Raw genomic sequence first — 21,888 nt, forward strand, 5'->3', positions numbered from 1 at the left:
AACACAAATGGTTGACTTAGAACTGATGGGAGATTTCCTTCCAGGACAGGTGGAAACTTTGACGTGAGCAAGAATCAGGCTCTTTGGGGAATAACTTGCATTGACCAAATGTGGATGGGCGGAATAGCACTCCATTCATCTGCAGACAATTTATGACTGATGTTCAGAGAGGCAGCTGTCAGGAAGGCATGCAGCCAGACCGCATGGCTGGGGCCTTCACCTTCTTAGTTATGTGAGGACAGAGTTGAACCTGGTGGTCTTTTTTTTTGACAGGCAGAGTTACAGTGAGAGAGAGAGAGAGAGAGACAGAGAGAAAGGTCTTCCTTTTTCCGTTGGTTCACCCCCGAAGTGGCTGCTATGGCCAGTGCGTTGAGGCTGGCATGCTGCGCCAATCCAAAGTCAGGAGCCAGGTGCTTCCTCCTGGTCTCCCATATGGGTGCAGGGGCCCAAGCACTTGGGCCATCCTCCACTGCACTCCCGGGCCACAGCAGAGAGCTGGACTGGAAGAGGAGCAACCGGGACAGAATCCGGTGCCCCAAGTGGGACTAGAACCCGGGGTACCAGCGCCGCAGGAGGAGGATTAGCCTAGTGAGCCGTGGTACTGGCCAAAACCTGGTGGTCTTAGCACAGTGGTTTCAGGGGCTACAGAGTTGGATCTTTGAGGTCCAACTTCAGAACTTTAATTTATTGCAAGAACCTTAGCCCCAATACCCAATTGTTCAATGGGCTTCTTCACTTGAACTTACAACAAATGCTTCAGTCAGTCTCAATACATGCATAACCAAAGTCATTATCATGCAGAAAAGGAGTCATGCCTCAGGTCTATGATTGCTGCTCTTGGAAGGACCTGCTTGCAAGGGTGGTGTCTGGGAGGTGGGGAGGGCTCTCACCTTTCCTTCAATGCTGAGGGGCTCACTGCACTTAAAGGGTTTGCATAAGCAACCGGGTTTATGCTGAACACCTGCGTTCCTTCTGGAAGTCAGGAATGTGGAATGTGCCAGGCAGAGGGTGCCTATGGGACCAGCCCCCAGTGAAAACCTTGGGCACTGAGGGTCTAACGAGCCTCCCTGGTGGACAGCATTTCAGGCGCTGTCACAAATGGATGCTGGCCGGCGCTGCGGCTCACTAGGCTAATCCTCCGCCTTGCGGCGCCGGCACACCGGGTTCTAGTCCCGGTCGGGGCGCCAGATTATGTCCTGGTTGCCCCTCTTCCAGGCCAGCCCTCTGCTGTGGCCAGGGAGTGCAGTGGAGGATGGCCCAGGTGCTTGGGCCCTGCACCCCATGGGAGACCAGGAGAAGCACCTGGCTCCTGCCATCGGATCAGCGCGGTGCGCCGGCCATTGGAGGGTGAACCAACGGCAAAGGAAGACCTTTCTCTCTGTCTCTCTCTCTCTCACTGTCCACTCTGCCTGTCAAAAAAAAAAAAAAAAAAAAAAAAAAAAAAAAAAAAAAAAAAAGGATGCTGCGGGATCCGGTGGATCTTTTGCAACTCCACAGAAAGAGGATGCACTGGAATCTCACGCCTGGTTTCATCTGTCCTTCACCCCCCGTGCTTTGTGTCCTGCTGGAACCATGCGTAGCTAGAAGTCTGTGAGTCCTCCTAGTCCATCGGTGACCATGTTCTTCCTTCTAAAACTGGTTCTGCTCCCTCTGTTGCTTACCTAAGTAAATGACACCTCCACTCACCAAGGGAACACATCAGAAACTTGAGAGCCATTTCTAAATTCTCTCTTCCTCCCCTGTTCTGAGTCCAGTTCATTTGATCTCTGCTACTGGACTTGCTTGGTGACATCTCATTCTCCAGTGCTCCCTCTTCTCTCTCTTTTTTCCAAAGACTTCATTATCTTAAAAGCGGATTGACAGAGACAGAGACAGAGAGATAGAAAGAAAGAGAGAGAGAGAGAGAGAGAGAGAGGTCTTCCATCCACTGATTCACTCTCCAAATGGCAGCAACAGCCAGAGCTGGGCCAGACCGAACCAGCAGCCAGGAGCTTCTTCTGAGTCTCCCAAACACTAGGGCCTTTTTCTGTTGCTTTCCCAGGCATATTAGCAGGAAGCTGGATTGGAAGTGGAGTAGCGAGTACTTGAAGCAGCATCCTCATAGGATGCTGGCACTGCAGGCAGTGGCTTTACCATCTATACCCCCGTGCTGCCCTGAGCTCCCTTTTCTAAATTCCATATTGTCCTAAATCTGCCGGTAGCTGGACTCTACCCTAAAATGATGCAGTAATTTTTTTTTTTACTATGGAAACATTAAATGATTTGCTTACAATTCATTTTTTTTCTACATTACTTCCCACAAATTCTGGGCTGCTCAGCTTAGAAATGCCCCCTTGCTGACCTTGGCCCTCCCCTGGAGCCTGAACATTCTTCAAGTCCCTGTTGTACCCCACCTACACTACAGGAATGATCTGAGTGTGCAATCAAGCAAAGCCAAAATCCACGGAAAGCACCGACTTCCTTATACATAAAATGGATGGCTCCCCAGTGCATTATGTAACATACGAAGGAAGCACCCTCCCTAAGCACCCTGTCACAGAGCTATGCGTACCCGCTGGGCAGAGTGCAGCCAGGCTTCGGGCTGCAGGTGGAAGGCAGTGTCACGGATGCTTGGGAAGGTGTGCTGGGAAATGCCAGTCTCCTGGAGCCTGGTTGGCAAGAACACCTAACATCTTACAGGGTTTCAGGAAGAACACTTACTGAGCACGGGTACAGCAGAGTCTCAATGCTCAGGGAAGCTCCTGATGGCTTTCATAGCAACTGATCCTTCAGTGGCCACCATTTCTCCTTGGAAAAGAACACTTTCAAACTTTACAGCCTGAAGTTACAGACACACCAGTGGCATCCAGTTTAGGATTTAGAAGCTTGGACGTCATCCCACTGCGGGGGTGGGGAGTGGGTGAAGACAGGCGCCCTGCAGCAGGGGCAGGATGTTAAGCCCAGGTGCACTGTGGCTCTGCTGTACCCCCCGGTGTGCTCACCACACCACCCTGCCTTTCCATAGGGTGCTGGCTCACTTTGACTAAAGAAAAGATCCTGTACATGGTCTATGAGATGCAGAATATTGGTGAGGTGCTACCAAGTACGTTCAAACAGCACAAAAAGACCCTTGGTCCACACACGCAGGTGCCCCAGGTGACGGCACGCCCATGCACACGGCTCACGGGGCCAGGCCAGGCTGAGCCCAGCTCTTCCTTCACCCGAGGCCGATTACCCGCACTGCCGTACATCAGCATGTTCACGACACGGGGCTGATCTGAGGGATAAATGCGCCTCTGTAAGCTAATTATCATCCGTCGTTCTGAAAACTCTGCAGATGCAAGGTGGAATTAATGATTCTGGCTGGCTGTCAGCGGCAGGTCTTCCTACAGAGGAGGCAGAGCAGAACACGTATCTGCAAAGTGTACGAACACGCTTTCTTTAAGATCAGAAATGCAGACCTTTTCGTTACAAAGGCCAAGCACAGCTGTGACAAGCTGTGAGCACCAGGGTCCCCACGTTCCCTGCTCTGTCCCGAGCCCCAGTACAGCCCTGACGTGCCTGGAGAATCTTGGGCTCTGAACACCCAACTTCCATGGGGTCCATCAGCCAGAGCTCTTAGAACCTGTGGAAATGCAGCAGGAGAAGAGATAACTTGGATACATCAGCCCAGGACATCCCTGAGTGCCATGATTCTGTGTCCCGCCTTCCTCCAAGGCAAGAGGAATGTGCTTGGATGGGGAAAGAAACAGCAGCAGGGCCGTGCCACTGCGTGTGCGTACATTTCCTGCGGGGAGGCCAGGGCTGGGTCTTGAAGCTTCCAGGGACAGCAGCATCATTTACACTTTGTCTCCTGTTCTCCTGTGTGTCTGCTCCAGAGGAGGAAGGGCTCAGCAAAGAAGTCGAGGAGCCTTAGCGCTGAATCAAATCTAAATGTAAGGCTCTTGGGATCAGGATCACAGAAGACATAAATGGAACAGAAGCCAAGATCCAGGCAGAGAGTAGGCAAGGGGTCCAGGCATTGTGCAGCCATTTGAGCTGAGCTCCTTATTCAGTACAGAGCTTCCGGCTCATCAGAGCAAACCCTGAGAAAAACAGCCGGCCCCAGGATGTGCCCTCTTCACAGAGAAAAAGCACTTTCATTTGCCGAGGAAAGCAAAGACAACCCAGTAAAACACCCCAAAACCTCAAAACCTTACAGTTCATTCAGCAACCGGACCTACTGTGTGCCGGGTGATGGGCCTGGCATTTGCGTCTCAGAGATGGAACAGGATTCAGTCCCTGTACTCCCAGGACTGACCACACTGGGAGAAACAGGAAAGCACTCAGCTCCAGAAGCCGGAGCCCATCTAGCTCAGGGAACCCTCCTCTGTGAGCTGTCCAGGGGACACCAGCGCCTGAGGGCAGCACATTCATACAGCACTTCCTTGTCGCACTGCCGTCCCTCAAAAGATGACAAGGACACTCTGCTAGAGGGGTAGGCGTTGGGTGTGGCTAAGATGCTGCTTGGGATGCTTAGATCTCCTATCAGAGCACCTAGCTTTGAGTACTGGTTCCCGATTCCAGTTTCCTGTTAACACGCTCCCTAAGAGGCAGCAGGTGCTGGTTCAAATACCTGGGTCCTCAGTTCCCAGGCTTGGTCTGGCCCAGCCCTAGATGTTACGGAAACTTGGGGCGTGAGCCAGTGGATGGAAGATCTTGTCTTTTTGTCTCTCTGCCTTTCAAATTAACTAAGTAAATAAGTAAGTACTTTAAAGAGGCCACGTGGCTGACAGCGATACTATGTTATACTATGTAAGTGCACAGCACCTTGAGGTTCATCCTGGGCTGGGGACAAAGCGAGGCCACCTCCAGAGGAACAGACAGACGGCAGACTCTTGGGCAGTTCTGCACAAACACCATTTCACACGCAGGTCTTTGATGGAAAGCCAGGCACCGACGCTCCTGGTTACATTTTCTGGTGATGGCGTGGGTGAATCTATCCACCAGGCTGAGGGGCTATGCTCCTCTGCCTGGCAGATCAATCGCTTGGCTGGGAGAGCTGACAATATTTTTGTGAAATCAAGGAACCAAATCAAGTTTCTCACCTAAAGAGATGACTAGCCTGCTCCAAACAGAGAGAGCAGCCAGGGTTTCTCTTAGAAAACAGTTCTAGCCCTGCCCAGAACACATTCACTAATGAGTGACAGAAACCCCAAGATCTGCCTGGTGTCCTGGCTTGGAAGAGTCGCAAAGCAAGAGCCACTGGCCAACCAGAAAAGCTGCAAGAAAATCTCAACAAGGCATATTAAAATTTTCCCTTTTGGGCAAGAAATTTTTTGATAACTGACAGTAAAAACAGGGAAAATTTATGCTGGAACTAAAACTTTAAAGACTATGGGGGAATAATGGTTATTAAGCAATACGGTTCTGGATGTCAGCTGCCAATGTATTGGCATTGATTTTATAGCCCCTCATTTGAAGCTGCCCTTTCTAATGAGCTGGTTGGCAGAGTCACAGGATGGGAAAGACCAGACAGTCCGTACAACAACGTTATGATATTTCTGGGGAGGCAATGCTGGGACTGACTCCTGGTTTTGCCATTCACTCTATGACCAGGGCAGGTTACCAAACCCTCTGTGCCTTAGATTCCTTACGTGGAAACAGGGACACTGAGACGACCTGTTTGGAAAGGGTGCTGTGAGCATCAAATGAGTTAATACAAAGTGCTGACAGTACCACCTGCCACCAAGTGAGTGCTGCGTAAACCTTAACTCTGCTTCAGGTTTCAATTCTCAATGATCGTTTTTACTTATTTAAACACCCCTTTATTCCTGCTTGCTTTCCTATGCATCTTCACCCTGTTGACATTATGCTCCTGCCAGGCATTGCTCCAAGCTATTAAGCACTGTGGATCACTGTGGATACAGAATGACTATATGTATTTAGAGACAGTCATTCCAGACTGAAACTATCTAGACATTCCTATCTTTAACCCTCCTTGCCACGGGTCTTTTTTTTTCTTTCTTTCTTTTTTTTTTTTTCTGATTTCCAATTCCATTTAGGGGAAAAGCATGATCAGTTGGGGCTAAAGAGATATCAGTTCTTCTGCTCATGGAAGACCTGTCCTGGAAGGTTAGTAGAGCTTTTGTTTCAGCATAATGAATTGGAGGGCAGTGCCTGTGTGCTGACAACACTCAGGAGGGAGACAGGTTGTCAGAGCGAGCTGCAAGGAGATGCGCGCACTTGGGATGAACTGGAACGTTCCATCTCTGTCCGCAGCCCGAGTCTGTGATCACACGGACGGGCTAGGGGAGGATTTATGGGCAGGCGAGTTTTTCGGGGCTGTAGCTTCCCCGCTGTGGTTTCTATGTATCATTAACTGCTGACTGTCCAAATCAAAGAAAAATTCCGTCTGAAGTTCAAATTCACAAACTTCATTGTGTTATTCTTCAGGAAACGTTTTCTGCTCTTTTTCCAGTGATGTGGTTGTAGCAATACAACTGAAATACTTCTTACTCCAAATAAAGATTAAGGTCAAATGAAAATGAAAGGTACATTAAAAAAGCTGCATGGCTCTCCTGGCTGAACCCCCTGGAGAGGTGGCTTCGTGTCTTTGCTCACTCCCTAACAAACAGGAGCACATTCCACTCTCTATGAGAAACTTAGCAAAAATTAAGGGCACAATGCCCAGCTGTCCTGACTGTGTTAGGAAAACAGTCAGTTGAAGTGATCACAAATCATAAAGAACTTGCAGCTATCTATTGATGACTTTTATCTACATGAAAGGCATGTTAACCAACTTGTCTTTAAATGGCATGAAGGATTACAAAACAGTAATACGCTGAATTCATTCTGTATAATCTTGGGAGGGAACGCCAGCTACATCCATCACAGATCTGGGAGCTGCACACGGCCCTCCAGTTCTAGGAAATGGGTTTTTGCAGAAAGTCCTCATGAGAGGCAGGAGAAGCATTTTCAGGCCCAAATGAAGAACTGTCTCTTAATACAAGCATCATGGTCAGGATTTACACTTTTCACGGACACAAAGCTACAAAGGAGAATATTTCACATATCACTAGGGTTTTATAGCTTTGATGACAAGCTAACTCTCTGCCACTTGGAAGTAGCATCAACCATGCCATAAAAAAGAGAGAGCAGAGATGGTGGAAACCCAGGTTACTGGTCCCAGTGGCCTCACAACAGCTGAGGTACAGCAGCAAAGATGCTGAAAGCAGAGGATTGTAACAGCCCAGAAAAATTTGTACAAGGCAGACAAATAATGCATGCAGTCTCAAGAGACAAGAGATTTCTTCCCTGGCGTGCAAGGCAATTCTATTTCTTTACATGATGCAGTGTGAAACAACTTCAACAGCCCATGCAGAAACCACATTATTTAAACTTAAAGAGTCTTCAGCATTCCTCTCCCCGACAGGTGATCCCAGTGTCTCCAGACTGCTTTAATGCCTGAGCTCACATCTGTGCAATGCTGTCATCCCATCATTCCCTTGGTTAGGAGCTACTTAGGCTCACCCCACTGTCTTCAGGGTCAAGCTCAACTCTCAGCTACAGCCTTTCAATGTGCTCTGGGGGCAGGCTCTTGGCCACTGCCCCTTCTGGAATGTGTCACCCCTGTCCCCTCATCCCCAGTAAACACCATTCTTTCTAAGGACACCTTGGGGGTGAGGTTCAGGGCACAGGAGAATCAATGCTCCCTTCTGCGTGTGCCTCTGCATCTGGAAGCATTCTGCTTGCTTAGATCAGTCCCCAGCCCCCTCTTCCCTTTCACCCTCCCACCTGCCACACTCAGCCTCCAACGCAAGCACTGGGTCTTTCAGTCTCAATACCCCTCAGTCCACATTAAACATTCAACAATATTCTGAACCGGAGGAAGGGAAAATTAGAGACTGTGTATCACCCCAATGTAAATAAGCCTCCTCCTTTTGGACCTGGCCTCCTTCCTGAACTCCAGAAACAAATTTCTCTTTGTTTGTTGGATACATGGACACGGCAGTCAAAGATGGTGCCTGCCGCAGCTCTTCCAGCTCCAACCCTGGGCTCTCTCCTCACATGCTGTCAATGGTCAGTTCTGCTGAATTACACTTGGCCCAGTCTCTAGAACATATAACCTCCTCGCCCCCTTCCACCACTCCCTCCACAGGAGGCTCACTACTACTCATCTTGGCCTTGGCACCAGCTTCTCTAGGTCTTGACCTTGGTCCCTCCTTCCTGCTGGAGGTCACTGACTGCCAGGCAGTCCTCCCCTCCAGTTTGTCTCCAAAGCCCCAACCTCCTTGGCCAACCTCACCCATGTGGTCTTCACCATTTTGGAATGCCTACTGCACTTCTCATTTACTCCTCCCTTTCGGCAAGCAAACTCTGACTGTATTTGCTAGGAAATTCCTGGTGTTCGCGTTTTATCTATCTACCGTCCTGCTGCCTCTTGAAGGTGACTTCAGCTTTTGGGTTTCACCATGGGTCTCAGTGCTCACACACACAGCCCTGTGATGACCCATGCTGACCGGCCTGCAGAAAAATACCAGGATGTTCACATTTTAACGTATTCCTGGGCAAAGGTCTCACAAATAGTCACAGAATACCCTGTGACCTTTTGCACTGATGGTTGACTGAGCTCACGGAGCTGGCAGTAGGAGCAAGGAGCTCATCTATGTAACACATTTGGGAGTCTGGCCTTCGACAGGAAGAGGCCACGATGATGATGATGATGATGATGATGATGATGCCACCTAAAATGAGGACTGTGATACACTGGCACACAAGGGGAGATCTGATGAGCATCCATCTCCCCAGGGACAGATCATACACATGGGACCCTTCCCAACCCTCTCTGACCTTAGGCACCTATCCATCCATATCCTTCAGAATACATCAGTAAATGTTAGTGTGCCCATATATAAGCCTACAATAATAATTTAAAAAAGACTGGACTTTGATTTATAGTCCTGCTGGCCAGTTGCTGGTTCAGCATGAAGGGCCAGGGAACTGGCCTTAAGAGCAGACAGGAAGTGTAAGCATTTGAGTCTCCTCAATCAGTTTTTAAAATACCTACTTTTCTAGCCTGCTTTGGAGCCTGCGATCCTGGCAGCGGTGAACTCACACTGGCAGCAGATCCTTAAAAATCTCTTCTTGCTGTAGAGGTGACAGGCCACCAGTACTGTTAGTCAGCTCCTACGGTAGGTTCTGGGGAAAGTTGCCCTAGGGAACCCGAAAAAGAAAATCCCGAAGCTAAGGGTGGTGCAGGCGCCTCAGCTCCACCCAGAAATTCAAATCACCTACCTGGGAAAACCTGTTGGGTCATGGGAAAAACTCACCCTAACTAACTGTAGCTACAAGCATGGCATGCTTCCTTAGGTTGTAGCCTCTGGGCTGTGTATCAAACGATCTCTGGCTGAACTGCCTACTGCTCCCTTGCAGCATGTTCAATAGATTTAACTGCTCACTCCATCTGACTGCGCTCGTCAATTCGTAGACCTCCCGCGAGGCTGGCCTCAACTGGATGCATCTCGTGAAAGGTTCTACACTAGATTTCCAACTAAGATAACTTTCGGATAAGAACTGAAGACCTTATCCCCGTTCTGGGGGTCCTGGAGTAGCATGAGATGCTAGGTAAGATGACTCCGTAAAGTAAGAGGACCCTGGGTGGGCTACAGCTGGTGGCAGAGTGCTTGAGGTTGAAGAGTTAAAATTGTATATGTGCGGGTGTAAATAGTTAAGCTTAAGCTTACAGGTTTAAACCTTCCTGGTGCAGCTGTGAAAATAAGACAGAATGAAGTAGCACCTTGACAGTAGGGACTCCATTTTGGAGCACTTGAGACTGCACTCTTGGGAAAGCAACCCCGCCACCGTGAGACTCTGGTCTGAAACCATGATCTCAAATAGTCAGACAATAGCAGTGCACTATATCACCCTTGGCAGAGCACAAAAACCCCCTAGTATGATTGCTCAAGCTTAAAAATAAAAAGGTTGCACCTGGGTTACCTGGGCTAATAATAAAGATGTAATTTGTCTATGTCTTAAAATCATAATTGCTGATTATAAGATTTTAGCAACCGCTTAGCAATTGTGTATTCTCTCCCCGCTCCCGATTTTGCGTTTTTTGCCTTTATAAACCTTATGCTGTAGTTCCTCGGGGCTCCTCTGTCCTTGTATGTTCAGAGGGCCCCAACATGTTGGATCAATAAATTTAACCCTTTGCTGGTTGCATGAGAGAAAAGTCTCTTGGAGTCGTTCCTCGGGCGGTGGGCTTTTTCAGACCCTAACAAGGTGGGTAAGGAAATTCTAGAGTCTGTGACAGGGCACTGCAGGCCTGGAAAGGGCTGGGAGTTTGAGTAACTACACAGACGGGGAAGACAGCTAAGTTTGGGAAGTGGATGATGGATTGTGGAAGCTGCAGGGAAGCGGGCAGGTGAAGTCCGTGGGTCCTATACATAACTGCCTCTTGGGGCTGGGATGAATTTTAGGAGACTAACGTGCAGGATGGACTCAGCTCCTTAGGTTCCAAGCCTTCCTCAGCAGATTGTAGAACTGTTACGACAAGTGGCCTGGGGGACATACTTAATGCAGTCACTCAGAACATTCCTGTACGGGTTCTGCAATGTGGTTACGAAGTTTCAATCTGGGTCTTACAGATATCACAAAAAATTCCTTCACTAGATCACTTAAACCAACATAAATGACCCTAAACCTAGTTTGCACTTGCTCCCTGATGCTGTATCGGGGGGTATATATCCGGATCTAATAAAACAGTTCGAATTTTCAGTGACACCCAGAAAAGAGGCTGTGAAAACCAAGTCGCTCAAAGCATCTGCTGCAAACATTATCATGTAATCTGATATCCACGGGTGGCTAATTTAAGGAACATATATACGGTTTTAACCTGCAAACTGGCATGATTTCCAGATAGGATCAATTGTATGTCCTCTGAAGTTGTAAGTCCAGTTTTAAAGGATGCCGTTGTTCTTAGAAGTTTAGTTTCTTGTTTCATGCATCTTCCTCCACTAAACCCTCAAACGGACACTGAGGGTGGCTTGGATATTGACTGTGTAAGACTGGCACTTTGATTTGTATTAATTTTATTTCCCTTGCATAAACGGCTTAGCTGCCTCACCATGTGCCTCCTGGCAAACACTGGGATATCCAAAGTATAAACAGGCATAGAAGAAGGAGAAATTCTATGAGTGCCGGACAATTTTCAGAAGTTCTGAACTGGGGTGTGGCTCTGTTCAGTTTCATATGATGGATCCAAACCAAAAATGGGAGAAAGAAAACAAATTGGCTACAAATGGAAGTAGAATGGGAACGAGTCAATATTCCAGCAATCCCCAGACAAAAGAAGAGATCAGTGTGCCGACTGGAGGGCTGGGTACAAGAGGATTGCAAGCATCCTTTTCTATACACGCTGAGAGGAAGAATGGCCAACACTCAGGGATTAGCAGCAGTGGGCTAAACCCTCAGCTCTACGGGACGAGTCTCCACGCCATCATTACTCAGCGCATTTCCCCGACTGAGGCTGATTTCATTTAAAGTCACTTTATATTTATCCTGAAAACAAATGTGCAGCGAAAGATCCTCCAAATGGATGGACTGCACCTAGATGACCCGTGTGCCGGAGAGAACGTCATCCTCATGAGTCACGGGGCTCTACTTCTCTCGTCAATATGATACACGGCTTCTGGAAATCGAGTCTGAGCCTGGCCCCCTGCCTTTCACTGCACTCGCAGTAAGGAAGAGGGAGGAAGGCGCCCCTCCTGCTGGACAGACACACGTGACTGTGCTCCGGAGCTAGGTGTGGCCACAAGACAATCTGGAAACCTGCTGGGGGAACCTGGAGGGAGCGGAAGTGCTGGATGCCAGGGCGAGAAAGCAGGAAATTCTGATGCGGAGATAAGGAGCTGTAGGGAAAGGCACCTCGCTGGATGGGGAAGAGGAGACCCACGGGCTCCCAGGGCTGCAGACAGTGACGGCCACGCCCATGCTGGCTGATGTCAGCCCGCAAAGAGACAGCATGGCTACATCGAGATGAGGACCCAGGAGCCCCAAGGTGGGGCGGCTACCTGCAGAAGCTGCTGGAAGTCCGTTTATTTTGGGGGATGAGAGGGAGGGAGAGAAGGGGAGGAGCAGGTGATTTCGTACAAACCCCCTGCCTCTGGACTCCCCACGGACATCCCGGACCCACAGAGCTCCACAGACTCACGCCACGGCGGGGCCTTACCACGTCACCACTTGTACATCTCACTGGAGGGGCTGCGTGGGAAGTGAGTGTTCTCACTTCGTAACTGGCTGGAAATGCAGTCCAGGGGAAGTGCATGCGTAACCTCATGTCCCCAGCACGGCGGGTCCCCACAGGAGTCACCCCTGAGCCTGGAGCCACCCTCTCCCGGCTGACCTGAGTCAGACCCGGCAGGAAGCTTGACCCGCGGCCCGTACTTAACGGTGGAGGGAGAACGGAAAGCAAAGTGAGCGTGAAGTGAAACGGTGAAGTCGTGGCCCGGCTGGCCCAGCTTTGCTTTATCACCAGCTCTCTTCCGCGCCCCATCCGGGAACTCTCGCTGGCCAGTGCTAGCTGTGAGTGACATCACTGATTTCCTCAAACACATTCCAGCAGTTTCCTGCTTTCCACAGTCTGGCAATGACATCAGGGGTGCACCTGGGTAGAGATGTGGCCAGGGTCAGGTCATCCAGAGTGGACACAAAGGCCATGCTGGTTACAAAACCTGCATGACTGACAGCTGACCGCTCAGTTCCTTGCCCCTGGACAGACTTCCACACTGTGATGGGTGCAGCCCAGGTCAACCCTGACAGCAGGCAAAATGGGTGTGCATTCATGTGGTGTCTTCTCATCACTCTCTGCCCCAGAAAAGGCACAGGGACCAAAGCAGAGGGGCTGCAGGAAGACAGAGGGAAGGAAATTGGGAAGAGGTGACCACAGCACGGACGGGCCCCAGGGTTCTGACCTGCAGGGCCAGCCACAGTGGCTTTCTCTCCTTAACCGTCAGGGAGGTGGATGCACCAACAGGCTATTATCTCTGCAGACCCTGCAGTCCACACACACTGATCACCTTATGAATGCCACAGGACAGGTGACTGCGACCCTGGTTAAGCCCAACATTCCAGCTCAGATTGTTGTCAGAAATAGCTACAACAGCCTAACATTATCTCCCATGTTGGCACCAAAAAAAAAAAAAAGGCTCGTACTTTAAGTTCTACAGGACCTCACTCAATATCTCAATGAGATGTGAAAGGAAAGAGTGAACTGTGCCAAAAACCAATTTCAAATGGACTTCTGCTAAGAATTCAAGCTTGGGTCCAAGTGTTTTGGAGACACATTATCCCACCCCCAACCCAAAACAGTGGGCAGGGAAGACTCAGGGTGTGTTGACATTTCACACGTCCAGACCAACCATATTCAAGAGGCACTTCCTTGCTAAGGAATGCTCTAGCTCTTTCATCCCTCCTTCTGGGTCCTAACTTTTCAGGTGTTAAAACACTGCAAGACAAGCCAGGATATGCCAAGAAATGGCACGGAGCGGAGCCTGACTCCATGTGTGTTCTGAATCTTTTCTTTTTCTTTTTAAGATTTATTTATTCAATCCTTACTTAAGGTATACTAAGCTGATCTTCTGTATATTAAGATAATCGAAAATGAATCTTGATGTGAATGGAAGGGGAGAGGGAGTGGGAAAGGGGAGGGTTGTGGGTGGGAGGGACGGTATGGGGGGGAAAGCCATTGTAACCCATGAGTCGTACTTTGGAAATTTATATTCATTAAATAAAAGATAAAAAAAAAATCAGAAAAAAAAAAGATTTATTTATTCAAGAGCTAGAATTACTGACAGAGGAAGAGACAGAGAGAAAGGTCCTCCACCTGCTGGTTCACTCCCCAAACGGCTGCAATGGCCAGAGCTGGGCCAATCTGAGGAAGCAGGAGCTTCCTCCTGGTGTCCCACACAGGAACAGAGGCCCAAGCACTTGGGCCATCTTCCACTGCTTTCCCAGGGCATGGCAGAGAGCTGGGTCAGAAGAGGAGCAGCTGGGATATGAACCGGTGCCAAAATGGGATGCCAGCACCGCATGCAGAGGTCTAGCCTACTGTGCCACAGAGCCGGCCCCCTATTCTGATTGTTGAAACTATCTGGCCCCAGGTGAACATCTCCCCCCAAGTACGTAGAGCTTATCGCCCACCCCTTCCGCAACTGACTTTATTTGTTTTTATAAGACAGATGTCCAGTGTAGTACTTTGGACTAGCGAAGTAGAGAAGACAATCCTCATCACATCACAACCCTACGTGAAGGTTTTGGTGTCATCTTCCTATTCTTTTTCTATATGAAAAGCAACTGACTTCTCAACAATATCACCTTACACACTTTGCTGACACATTAGTATTTTTACACCATGAAATTTATGTCAATTGATTAAAGAGTCCTTGTAAACTATAGGGACTTAACGTTGCTATCGAAACAATGGGACCCAAAGCCCAAAACCACCTGCTCATCTTTTTCTGGAGGAGGCAGGCTTTAGACTTTTTGAATTTAATAAAGCTGTTAGGTAAACCATAAGCTTGGAGAGAAGTTTGGAAAGACATCATAATGAGGCAATTTATAGAAGACAGGGTTGGAAAATCTTAAAAAATGACTCGCTCTGCTCCCAGTCCAAAGATCTCTATTTGATGAGCAGTTTCTTAGAAAAAGATGCACTAAGTGGCATTGTGCTGTTCAAGAGTCTTGTACTATTTCACAGTTTTCATTAATATGCTGGAGAGAACACCTAAGTACAGTGCCATCAAAAGAGGCAAGAATATACATGAGGTATATTAGGAATGCAGCAAGTTATTTTAGGAAGGAAAAGTTGGCTCCTTTTCTTAGACACACTGTAGTGTTCTCTTCACTGTTTAAGGCAGCTAAGGTCATAGACGGCACAAGCTGAGGAATCCAGGTACTCGGTACCTCTGTACAACAGCATGGGGACGCCAAATGTAAAGCTGCCACATCAGTTAATGGCACTTATTGCTATGATTTGATTGTGTGGGCCAGCGCCAATTAAGGTGATAACTAAACAGAACAGGATGGAACAATGCAATATTAGAAAAAATATGGCCTAAAAGCAAACACGGAAAGAAAAAAGTCAATGCTTAGAAAACTCAACATGCAGGGGAGAAGAGCTGAGCTTTGCAGCATTTCTCCAAGTGACCGTCCCCCCCACCCCCCAAGGTCAGCCATGCTGGTGATGCTCACGGTTCCAGGAGCATTGCCTGTGTTGCGGGGAGAGGGCGCCCTGCCCCGCCTTACGGACTTACCCAGAGGGGATTTCTCCCTTTGTTAAAAGCCCCCAGGGTCCTGCACTTGTACAGTTTTATTCACGAGAGTAAATCCTAAGTCCTGTGAAGGAAGGATCGGTACTTGTTTTCCATGTGGTTTTTGGCCTTGCATGCATTTCATGATGATTTGCTCAGTGAGTAACTGAATGAATGAACGAGTGGACGCTGCAGAATGGAGAACTGTTCTGACTGAGGTCTCAGGTTGGACATTCTGGACTAGACAGATGAATATGCATCTCCAGGACACATACTGAGTGACTAAGCATCACCGTGATTCATTACGCTAGAATTTTCCCACCTGCAGTGTCCCCATGCCCTTGCCCTTGGTCATCTCAGCAGGAAATTGCTACACTCTCTCCCGCATGGGTGATGAATCTTACAAGCATTTCAGCAGCCCGTGGCAGGGCCCAGAACGGGGTCAAGTGGAGTCAAAGTAAATACCAGCCCTTATTAGGAGATCCTGGCCGCGGCCGTGCACTTGCCCGACGCACACGCAGCTTCCTGCCCGGTCAGAGAAAGCGCCCGCTCAGGCCACCGCCCCCGAGGGACGGCTTCCTGACTTCCAGGAACTCCTGTACTGTAAGGCCAGGCCCAGCTTCCTTCCTGGTTCCTCACACCCGCTTGTTGCGGGAGGGTTTCACCGCCGGCACTGACGCTCGCTGCGTCCCGTGTGTGGCCGCGCGAGGAACCTGGCCGGGTGCTGCAGAGACGAGATAACGGCACAGGGGAAGCGCGGCCAGCGGCAGCTGCTCCTGCAGGGCCGCTCCACACATTCATTTCCCGTCCAGCCTGGTGCAGGGAGGCCAGGCTGAGGGAATGAATTCTGATTTCCCAGAACTGCCTCGGTCTTTACCTGGCGGTGGATGTGGCGCTGTTGGTTGTGGAGGGAGGAGGTAAGTATGATACGCTTGCTTAGAGGACCCAAAGACTTTAAGTTCTATTGTGATTTTCAGTAAATGATCATGAAGTGCTCAGAAGCAAACAGAGGTATCAACACAATTTTTGCACCAAATCATTTGCTTTTGTGACTTCACATTTATCTTCCTCTCTGCGGTGAGCTGCTGAGGCAGAGAAAGTTCCTCTGTGTGGGGTCCCCAAGGCCCTGGACACATTCGCGGTGTCCTGGCAGGTTAAGCTGCTGCCGGTGAGGCCAGCATCCCATATGGGTGCGGGTTTGAGTCCCGGCTGCTTCACGTCTGATCCAGCTCCCTGCTGATGCACCTGGGAAAGCAGCAGCAGATGCCGGCCCAAGTGCTTGAGCCCCTGCCACGCATGTGGGAGACCTGGAAGAAGCTCCTGGGTTCTGACTTCAGCCTGGCCCAGCCCTGGTCATTGAGGCCATTTGGAGAGTCAACCAGAGGATGGAAGAAGATCTCTCTCATGCCCCATCTGGCACCCCCGCGGCCCCGCGTCTCCCCTGGTGGTCCCACTTCTCTGGACCCACACTGCCCAGCTGTCCTGATACCTAAGCTGAGCCCTTCGCCCACCGGAGCCAGTGCGCATGGTTGCAAGCGTTCTCAGCACCCACATAGCGAGGTGCACGAAGTCACACGCGACAATATTCAACCTGTAAAGCCTGCTGGCCTTGAGTTGTGGAACCACTGCCCTGAGCATAACAGACACCGCTGCCATGCCCCAAAGTCCCCGCCTTCCCCTCTGCAGTCAGCACCCTCCCCCATCCACCCCCAATCCTGGGCTCACTCATCTGAAGCGTGTGCCTAAAGTAGACCCGTCTTATTCGACACCTTCTCCCCCGTATCAACACCATCACCATCCCTTCCTCCGGACAGTGCCGGCCACTGCCCAACAGGCTCCTAGGACTCTGCCTGCCCCGGGGCTGCTGTCCACAGCCATGGACACATGGCCCTCTCTGCAGCGGCGTGCTTTTCCCTCTTCTCTTGGCCTTCGGGTTATCCTTGCTGCTCCCCTTGTTTGACGACTGCCTTGGCCTCCATTCTTACCACTGTCAGAGTTCCCTGCCTGTGAGCCCAGTGCCTGCATTTCTGATAGGGTGGCGGGGGGCGCAAAGACTCCGCTGTGTTCCTGTTACCCCTTCACGTTCTTCTGCCCGAGCCACACTCATTTCTGGGCCGAGCCAGCCTGCTGCCCTCCTGTGTTCTTTGTACAAGCGACGGCATCACTGCTCTGAGCCACCAAGCTCGCAGGGTCCCTTCCCCAGTGCCCACTGTAGGTGGCTACCCTCTCAGACCCACCTCCACCCTCCGCATCCATTCCTGCGGCTGCAGCACGTCTCTAATGGCCCCTGGCCAATTTAACTCTTCTAAGTCTGTTTCTCGTTTTCCGAAATCCTCTACTCGTGGCCTCCACAGCAACTTTTCTGAATACTTATCGGCCCACTTTCTTTTCCTTCTGATGTAAAAAAATCCCTAAGAAACAAAAGGCAACCCCAGCAGCTACTGCTCCCCAGTATACACGGCACGAAATCCAAGTTCCTTAAGATGCATTTGAGATCCTGCTCTCCCCCATCCCATTTCTCCAACTCCAGCCACACTGCCCACCCCGGGCGAGACAGCCTGTGATGCTATGGCTTGTAGTAGGAGCTCCTATTTTCTCCAGCTCCTAGACTGAGCCCTTTGTGACATATTCATCAGTCTCTACCCTTGACCCCTGCTGTTGCCCTGGGCCCTGAAGACAATTAGAGAGGCCTCTGCGATCTGAACTCTGCTGCTCACATGGGCTGCCCTTAGAATCTCCATGCCTCACATGCAAGAAGAATCCAAAAAATGCTTACTGAAAACACTGTGCCCAATATGAGCTGAAATGTGTAAATATCGAAGAATTCTGCACATTTTGCCCATTCACTCCTTGTCTGCACACAGTTTATGACAAGGGAATTTGTCATGAATGCCTTTTATGTGTAAAGCTCACCATCGTGGACTGTAAATGTTCTGCTAAACTCTTGTGTCTCTAATCATCTCTCTCCCCTCCACCGATAAACTGAAATAACACGATGATCATCCGGTAGCAACACATGACAGTGTCACAACAAGAACTCACACGATTCACAAATTCTCTAAGCCACGCCTTCCCACCTGATGTGCTGAGCAAGAAGGCAGAGGTGAGAGGAGGCTTGGCCTGGCCCTGGGTGTGGCTGGGCTGGTCCTGTCCGGCCCCACTCTATTATCATTCCAGGGAAGCACTGAACCATTCAAACAACTGAATTCTCCTGAGTTATCTATTACCTTCCTTGTCCTAGGGAAGGCGGTTTATGATTTTACAGATCCTGAATACTCATGCAAAAAAAAAAAAAGGAAAACTCGAGCCACAGCGGCAGAGGGTGTGCTGGAAGCAGCAAGAACTATCAATTACTCCCCGATGGGTGCTTGCAGACAGCTGGCAGAGCGTGGTGATGCCAGGGATCATGACATCACGGGATGGAGGGCTTCTGGACACTGTTACGCACTCACCGTGCCGACCAGAGGGTAGATGAACCCGGCGCCTATGCTGGCCCGGACGTCACTGATGGGCAGGACGAAATCTCTTGGCACACCCTTTTTGTCAGGCTGATGAGACAGAGAAAGGTGGGTCTTTGCCATGCAGATGGGCAAATTTCCAAAACCCTGTGGGAAAGGAAAAGAAACGTGTTCACTGACACAAAGGCTTAATTTGTACAATTGCTGCAGGCACACACGGTGGCTGCCTGTTATAAAAATAGTCCTCCCTTATCCACAGGGGTTCATTCCAAGACCCCCAGTGGATGCCTGAAACCGAGGACCATACCAACATACCTACAATGTCTTGTAGTGGCACAGTCAGAGATAAACAGCAGCAAGAAATCATTAAATAGACCAATTTTAACAATGTACTCTAATAGAAGTAGTTTAAAGCTTTATGAATTATTTATTTCTGGAATGTTCCATCTGATATTTCTGGGCTGTGGTTAACTGAAACCACGGATGAGGTTGCTATGCTCCTGGGCCTGCGTGCGAGCAGGAAGTTGAGCAGAAACACTCCCACCGTGGCCATGGCTTACTGAGCAAGCTGAGGGCTCGGCTGGATATTCCGGAGGCCTCTAAGAGAGGGCACACGTGTCAGGGTGTGTTGAGGGGGGGGGCGGGGCAGAGGTGGTGGCAGCTGCAGGCCCTGCTTTCCTGGACTATTAGATGTCTGGGACACAGCAAGGTGAGCTGAGGGAAAGTCTCCGTCACGACAGAGGCTTTTCAGTCCCGTCGTGCACTCGTTCCTGGGATCGGTCGAGAACCACAGGGCTCCTTTGTGCCGCGTTATGAATCACAGCTATTTGATGTGTGATTACATTATAGGAACTGAGATGAGGTCACCGTTTAAGCCACGGATTTTTTTAAGGACCAAAGTCTATGCCTGACCCAGAGTTCTAGAGGTGAAAGGGCGGGAAGTCACATGTGGAGTCTCACAAAAACGACCCTGTCCTTGTGGGCTGGTTCTGATTAAATGGCACACAGTGTTCCCCCAGAGACTCTGCTAATGAACTGCAACCACACACTTGGCACGTGACTTTTAACGAACATCCCCTTGATGGGCAGAGATAACCCATGCAGAGAGGTAACCCATGCAGAATTTCGCATGATTCAACCCAAAACTACCTGGAGGATTTCTGAGTATTCCCAAGGGCGTTTCTCTTTTCGAAACCCCTACCTTTAGGTGCTAATAGAAATTTTGCTTGGGAAGTATCAATCACAGTTGCTTCACAGAAATGGTGCCCAGAGTTTTGGATACTGAAGATCAATTATTGAAATATTTTCTATGAATTGACAAAGTTGGGCTAATTAAAAAATTGTCAGTAGAAATGGTTAAAAAATAAAAAAGAAGCCATGTACCATCATCCTCTTCATAAAAGAAAAGCTTAAGACAAAAACCAAAAAAAGGCAGGAGAAAAGATTTAATATTTGAACAAATGATGGTCCTAAATAGCATTATGAAAAACTCATGGTGGGAAACAATAAAGGAAATCTTAAGACAATGACCTTATTGTATTGGGTTCATTCAACATGAATGAAAACTTCACCACAGAACAACCCAGAGTGTGCAGCAGGGTTTGGGAATCTTCTGTAAGGAGGAGAAGCCAAGGGCATTTATGGAAAGCTCTAAGAACAGTGAGTTTCTGGTGAGCCCGCCAAACCCCGGAGAGCACCCTGGGCAGACACTGGTAATACAAAACAAGACGTCAAATACGACTCGGACACAGGACTCAAACAAACGGCCCAGTGCTGCTCATCATGACGCCGTCTTGGCGGCAAGCTGTGGAGGCGCCCGATTTCTACCGCATGACAGACTGGGAGGGGCATTCGGGCCATATGCTTGTTTCGGTCAGACTGCCTGAGCAGTCCGCAATGAAGCTGGCCTATGATGACCCTGATGGGACTAGGGAGTGGCTCGTGCAACCAGATCAAAGCCACCGTCACCTGCCTTAGTCACTCCCTAGAGGCAGAAAGCCGTGAGGCTTCAACAAGCCCCTGGCAGGGAAAGAACACAGACCTTCCCCACCTGGATGTGCTGTGCTCCTGTGTGTCAATGTTGAGAAGGCAGCAAAGAGCTGCAGTGAAATACTAGAAAGCATCTAAATCAGGCCCCAGAGCTGCACACCGGAGGGCAGCTTCCACGTCTCGGGCTGAGCGCTAGAGACAGCAGAGGGCACATCACACACAAAGGCGGACACCACCCACATTAGGCACTGCCAACCAGGGAAGTCAGCGGTGCAAACAGCAGGGAATACGTTCCCTCACCATAATGTTCTGAACACAGCTAACCCGAGCGTGTCCCTGTCGACCACAAAGAAGATTTAAGCACAGTTCAGCTGGGGAGACAAAACAGGGTACTTTAGAAAGTTTGGGGAAAAAATGGAATTAAAAGGTAAGTTCATAGTTTATATTGGTGCAAAAAAATTTGATATCCATGCATGTTTCTCTCTCTTTTTTTTAAAGATTTATCTATTCACTTGAAAGGCAGAGCTACAGAGAGGCAGAGGCAGACAGAGAGAGAGAGAGAGAGAGATCTTCCATCCAGTGGTCCATTCCCTAGATGGCTGCAATAGCCAGAGCTGTGCCAATCCGAAGCCAGGAGCCAGAAGCCTCCTCTGGATTAACCACACGGATGCAGGGGCCCAAGGACTTGGGGCCATCTTCCACCACTTTTCCAGGCCACAGCAGAGAGCCGGATTGGAAGCGGAGCAGCCGGGACTTGAACTTACGCCCACATAGGATTCCAACACTGCAGGCAGTGGCTCCATCCACTACGCCACAGCGCCAGCCCCCCACCCCTCTCTTTGAAAGATTTAATTATTTATTGGAAAGGCAGCTCCGGAAAGACAGGAAGAGATAGAAAAGAGATTTTCCACCTGCTGGTTTACTCTCCAAGTGGCTGCAATGGTTGGGACTAGGTCAGGCCAAAGCCAGAAGCCTGGAACTTCATCTGGATCTCCCACGTGGGTGGCAGGGGTTCAAGCACCTGGTACATAGTTTGCTGCTTGCCTAGGCCCACTAGCAGGGAGCTGGATCAGAAGTGCAGCAGCTGGGACTTGAACCGGTGCTCACACAGGTTCCTGCACCACAACACAGGCCACTGGTTTTTTCATAATATGTATTTTCCATGAACTTTT

The 21,888-nt window shown here is 49.6% G+C and overlaps 1 protein-coding gene across 1 annotated transcript in view; it reads right to left on the minus strand.

Annotated features, from left to right (window-relative positions):
• The window catches only part of MTHFD1L (methylenetetrahydrofolate dehydrogenase (NADP+ dependent) 1 like), a 195,957-nt gene that overhangs the window by 31,269 nt on the left and 142,800 nt on the right, over positions 1 to 21,888 (minus strand). Inside the window, exon 26 of the mRNA XM_002714991.5 lies at positions 18,722 to 18,874. Coding sequence (XP_002715037.3) covers positions 18,722 to 18,874 — 153 coding nt within the window. The remainder of the gene's footprint in view (positions 1 to 18,721; positions 18,875 to 21,888) is intronic.

Source organism: Oryctolagus cuniculus, chromosome 5 (assembly GCF_964237555.1).
Source record: "Oryctolagus cuniculus chromosome 5, mOryCun1.1, whole genome shotgun sequence".
Lineage (NCBI taxonomy): Eukaryota > Metazoa > Chordata > Mammalia > Lagomorpha > Leporidae > Oryctolagus > Oryctolagus cuniculus.